Source organism: Pygoscelis adeliae, unplaced genomic scaffold (assembly GCF_000699105.1).
Source record: "Pygoscelis adeliae isolate BGI_AS28 unplaced genomic scaffold, ASM69910v1 Scaffold290, whole genome shotgun sequence".
Taxonomy (NCBI): domain Eukaryota; kingdom Metazoa; phylum Chordata; class Aves; order Sphenisciformes; family Spheniscidae; genus Pygoscelis; species Pygoscelis adeliae.
The window spans coordinates 99441-105185 of NW_008823965.1; the positions used below are offsets into that span (position 1 = coordinate 99441).

At 45.9% G+C, this 5745-nt stretch overlaps 1 protein-coding gene across 1 annotated transcript in view; it reads left to right on the plus strand.

Annotated features, from left to right (window-relative positions):
* FAM101B (family with sequence similarity 101, member B) overlaps positions 1-5396 on the plus strand; it is a 10504-nt gene extending 5108 nt beyond the window's left edge. Inside the window, exons 3-4 of the mRNA XM_009324196.1 lie at positions 1181-1290; positions 2577-5396. Of these exons, the coding sequence (XP_009322471.1) occupies positions 1181-1290; positions 2577-2907 (441 nt within the window). The 3' untranslated portion in view covers positions 2908-5396. The remainder of the gene's footprint in view (positions 1-1180; positions 1291-2576) is intronic.
* The last annotated feature ends 349 nt before the right edge of the window (positions 5397-5745 follow it).

A 5745-nucleotide genomic window follows, 5' to 3' on the forward strand; every position in this document is an offset into this window, starting at 1 on the left:
GAGCCGAGGCGTCGGCAGGCAGGGCTGGGGCCGTGTTGGGTCAGGGCAGCCGGCGGTGCTTTTAAAAAGCCTCCGGCTTTGGGGTTGGTTCTTGCTGATGCAAGGGAAGCCCCTGTCGCTCCTGCCCCAGGTAGGGGTTGGGCCGGCGTCGCAGCAGGTCTTTGGAAATCCCTGTGGAAAATGAACTCTCGTTATTCCAGAGAGTGACCCAGAGTAGGAAGTTTGTATGTTAAACTATGGTTTCAGTTAACAGTATGAGATAGAGATGCGCTAGTTTTTCACAAAATGATTGTTAAATGTTGACGCTGAGCTGTTAGTACAAATACTTTGGAAGCCACGGATCTAGAGGAGAGAGCCCTTTAGTACAGGGGGGCTGCCGTGAAATTGGAAAAGGCCGTAGGAGAACCGTGTGTTGAACAGGAGAGATGCTCACAGCCCCCTCGCCCCTGGATAGTAAAGCACACGTGCAGAGGTGGCTTCAAAAACACAAGTGGGTTGCTTCCCTTTGGGGCCGCTTTGGTTTCCTCCTGCCTGCGGGACGTTGCTGGGCCGGTGTCGGCTCGCGGCGCTGCCCGTCCAGGAGAGGAGCGCGGGGAAGCTCCATGAATCGCCGCTCAGTGGGAATGAGTTAATCCTTCCCAACAGGTCGCGTGTGAATTAGGCAGGTTGGATTTATCGCCTTCAAATAGTAGCCACAGCGTAGCTGTGAAATGAGGAGGTTGCTCACGGCGAGATGCCCTGCAATAATTTCCTGCTGTGATCTGCCTGTGGGGATATCTGATGAATCCAGCAAGGAGAGCTCTCTCATAGACTCATGTAACGTTAGCTATGAATTGAACGTGAGCTCATACTGTGAATGGACTATAGTTCACGCTGCAGAAAGCTGCGCTGCACCGAGGGCCTGTGCTTCTCTCTCATTTCCCAGAGTGGCTCCTCTGAAGTCAGCTCCCGGAGTTAGGACTGCGTCTTCCAGAAAACACACCTTGCCACATCTTTGATGCTGTAGACCGGTGTCAGGTCAGACCTGTGGGTTGCACCCGTAGGCATGTCTTGGACTAGCAGATCCTCTTGCACATAAACATGAACCTCGACAGCTCTGTACCAAGAGCTAAATAAATGCGTTTTCTTGCAAATATACTGAATTGTGACATAAACGGGATTATTTTTGCATTTTTTGCAGAATTCTGTGTTCTCTCCCAGCCCTGTTCTCCCCAGCTGCCCTCCAAGATTGTGTCCTTTATCCTTTGGCGAAGGAGTTGAGTTTGACCCTTTACCACCAAAGGAAATAAGGTAAATATTGCGTTAGTCATCTAGTTCTGAAGGAGTTAGCATGTAGAGGAGTAGTTAGGCCTTATCAGTGCCTGTGAATCACATCAATTTATTTGCAAAGCTATTGTTCCACGCAGCTGTACATTCCTGGACCTGGACATTTGTACAGGCTGAAGGAGTGTTCAGCCTCTTTTAATCCCATATGGTTTTTTTCCAGGAAGACTTTCCTGTATTTTGCTCTCCTGCTTTTACTTCATTGCACTGCTCCAAAATGTTGCCTTTCAACTGATGAACCAGAAGGCAGTCGTGAGGGAAGATCTTCAAAGCAGCCATCTTTCTAGGACTGTTTTATTAGGGGAAAGGAATTTTGCTCTCCTAACCTCATGGGTTTGTAATAAGCACTTTCTATCTTACCATCTGTGGCTGGTTGTGTGAACTAAAAGAAACGTTAATATTAAGAGAGTGCATAATTATTTTTTTTTTAATGCGCTGCATCACTTCGCAGCCTGTGAATTATTCCTTTGAACATCATGATTTGCAGTAATGAGAAATGAAGGCTCCCAGCTGATTATTGTGCAAGCAGAGGCAGACTGATACAATCAGATGGAAGCCTAATGCAGGGGAGGGTAGAAAGCGTTGGTTGCCCTGGTCTGGGGAAGGAGCTCACCCCGGCTGGAACTGAAGGCAGTTAGCACCGTGAAAAAGCTAACGCAGAGTTGTTGCAGTGTGAAGGAGATGAAAACTTTCTTTTGTAATCCAGACAGAGGATTTTCTTGCCAGCAGAGTTTGATGTGCAAATTGTAGTGTTTTCCTGCCAGTTGAATCTTCAGAGAGTGCCCCATGCCGGGAGCGATAGCAGAGAGCTCCCGTGTGACTCTTGGCAGAGGAGAACTGAGAAAATAACGTGTGCTTCCATGGACTTGGCACTCCGAGGAATTAGGATGCTTATGTGCAAGGCCTAAATGTGGATCTAGGCTTCTGGGTTTAGGCACTGAAGTTTGGAGGAGGTTCTTAGCTTCATAGAGCTCAGGCTTAAAACGATGGACACGAGGATTGAGAAGATGTTCGGTAGTGCTGGCAGCTGGACAAAACAGTGACAGAGCCGGGCGTGCTGCTAACGTAAGGCTTTTTCCTTAAATGGGGGAGTGAGACACCAGCAGGCAGTGTTTGCGTTGTGTGGCTGTTCCTGTGTTGAGGTGGCAGGTGCAGGGCTGAGGAGCCACCCCGGTACCCCACGGCTCTGTTCTCCAGAAAATGCAGCCTGCTACTCCGGAGCAGAGCTCACGCACATGTCTCTTGTATTTCAGGTACACATCCTCGGTTAAATACGACTCAGAGAAGCACTTCATTGATGACATCTATATGCCAGTGGGCTTAAGCATTTCTTCTTGCAGTCAGACGGTCATCTGTGTCCCAAACTGCACGTGGCGCAATTACAAAGCAGAGGTCCACTTGGAGCCCCGCAACAAGCCCCAGCGTTTCACCAGCACCACCATCGTCTACCCGAAGCACGCCAAGACTGTGTACACCACCACGCTGGATTACAACTGTCGGAAGACCATGCGGCGGTTCCTCTCCAGCATAGAGCTGGAAACTTCGGAGTACCTTGGGAACGACTGTGTCCTGGATGGTTGCTGACTGACGGCTGTCCCTCTTGCTCTGATCCATCCCAGTCCCATCTAACGTACTGTGCTAACTCCACTAGCTAAAGCGGGTACAGACCCTCTTTCTCAGCTCTTAATTCCTGCTTTAAGCATCAGAATGGCCTGAACGCAGTTTTCTGTGGGAACATAACTTAGTAAAGAACTTGTTTCTTCGCCTTTAAAGTTGTGAGTTCCCTCCCCTTCCCCTCAGTGCAGTAATCAGATGAAAATAAGGGGAAGTATTTTCCCCGAGAAAAAATTGACAGGTAAGAAAGAATGCTGAATAGTGCCTGGTAGGTGGAAATCCATTTGATGCTTTGTGGTGATATGCAAAAATAAGGGCGGTTCACGCTCTTGCAGAGAATCTACCAGGTCATTTGGTTACAGATAGCCAGAGCTGTCATTCATTTCAGTTTAGATCGTGAGACTGTTTTGTCTAGAAGAACCATCTGGAAATGGCTGGACAAAGCTAACAGAAAAATCTGGAATTCTGCATTTAACAGATATAAAAATGTTATCCTATGGCATTCATGTCCAGTTTGAAGGTGTGAGTTGGAAAGAAGAGGAATTCTGAGTAGAGCAGGAGATAAGCTGCTTTTGCAGCTCCAGGCAGCAGAGAAAGGATCAGGTAATTCAAATTCTTTAGGTGAATGGTGCGATGTATCTTCTGTAGTTACGACTTCTACAGCGCTATAGTCTGTGTAACACGCTAGCATTTGTGTACTACGTGTAGCGGGACTTGTAATGAAGAATATCAGACCAAATATTATCCCTGTATTGTTGGAAAGTCAGGTCTTGACAGTGTGGTGGTGGAAAAACACCAGTGCCTAGTTTTTACTGACGTCGTTCTGTCTGCACTTAAGGGAGTTGTTACTAGGAAAGTTTCAGAAGATGTGCCGTGTATACAGGGACCTAGAGCGGAGAAGGAGATGCTGGGGTCGGGCGTAAGACGCTGTCGTGGTGGGGGTTGTGGAGAGGTAGATGGTAGCAAAGGACAGGCAAATTTTTACTGCATAGCAAAATCCACAGCTGTAGCTCTGCTTCCCCGTTGAGCTTCTCATTGCAAAGGTCCGTGTCCTCTCTGGACTTGAATATTCAGGATGTCACTGGGATGGGGTAGCATTTGCCTGTCTGTAGGCTGCTGAATAACCCCTCCAGTCCCAAGTGCATGATGAGTTTGGGGACCAAAGGGAATAACTTCAGGTGCTGTGAAAGGCCATCTGGATGTTACGTGCATTAGTTTATCATGCGCTTTGATGAAAATAAGACAAAGAGGTTTCTTACTTTACCCAGATTTTTGGGGTTTTTTTTTCTATACTGACAATGTAGTGTGGAGAGCATCCGCTTTTGGGAGTGTGGCTTATGTTGGTGGCTAGCGTGGCGTAGCAGCTCAGAAACACTTGGTAGACTTGACTTAGCTGGACACGGCTTTTCCAAAACTCCTCTGAGGTGTGGGTCACCTTCTGGTGCAGCATCAGCCCTGGACCTGCTTTTAAAGAGGACTTCACTAGTGCGTCGCCTCAAGGGTGAATGTTGTCAGTGGTGAATTAGAAACTCGGGAGCCCGTTCTTGAGCTGTACTTAACGCGTGTTTGTGCAAGTGTGATGAATGGTGTGGAAGTGTACTCGAGTGTGAACTGAAATGATTTGGGAGACTAAAAATGCAGCAGGACGGAAAGCTTGAGTCTGTGTGGTTTGGGTTTTTTGTTGTTTTGGTTTGGTTTTTTACTTATTTATTAGCTCAGAACAGAATGTCCTTAATCTTTGGTACTGGCCTCAGAAAACCAGATCCTAAAACCAGGGTGACAGAGGATGCCAAAGTCGGGTGGGCATTGCTCCAGAGTTGTTAAGAGCAGCACATTCTTCTCAATAAACGTGTTGGTTTCAGACTACAGTATTTAGGAGAAGTATCTTAAATACATGTTGCAAATCTCCCCTAAACATTGCCCCAAGATATACTTGTCGCGAAACAGAAGGCACAACGCAGCCCCTAAGTGCGTGGGGTTTCAAATGGACAGAACTCTTCTTTGGGGAAGCTATTGCATCGTGGCTCGCTTCGCAGTTTCGTGTACCTTGCTCCTGAAACATCTGGTGCTGGCCGCTGTTGGACACAGGACGCTGCAAGAACACGGACCCTGGATTGCTCCGACAACGCTCTAAAAAGAATTCGTTTGCAGGAGATCTGAGAGAAGATTATTTTAAGTTGTAATCGTTAATCGTCCCTAGTTAAATTAGCAATTAAATGACCTTTACACTATGGTTTTAGGATAAAGCACCTGATTTTTATAAAGCAAACAAACTTAATTATGTACCTCTTAAAAATATTTTAATTGGTAGAGATACCTTTTAAATTATTTATGTTCCAACATTTGCAAAGCTCTGATTAGTTCTGTGCAAGTGTTCTGATGTCTGTGACGTTTCCCACCCCCCCTTTCTAATTTTCAGTTTGTCTTTTACTTTATTGGTAATAAATGATCTGAAAACCATCATATAGGGAAGTCTCTTTATTTTTCATTCGAAGCTTTTCAGTGTTTATTGTGGTATTTACTTAGTAATAAATACATAATATATCCTGCCAATCCCAGCTTGTTTCTCTTGTATCATGTGTTGCTGCTGTTTACGTATTCTAGGAAGGCGTTTCCTATATAAAACTGTGTATTTAAAAGAACCCAACACCAAATGTTGTGGGTTTATCAGTTTAGTAAGACACTTCAAAAAGTGCCTTGAAGACAGGTGAAAATCCTCTCCAGTATGTATTTGAGTCTTTCATCTGGTATAGTTTTATTTTTAAAGAGTTTCTGGTATGGATTTCAGCATATCCTGCAAGTGAAGCA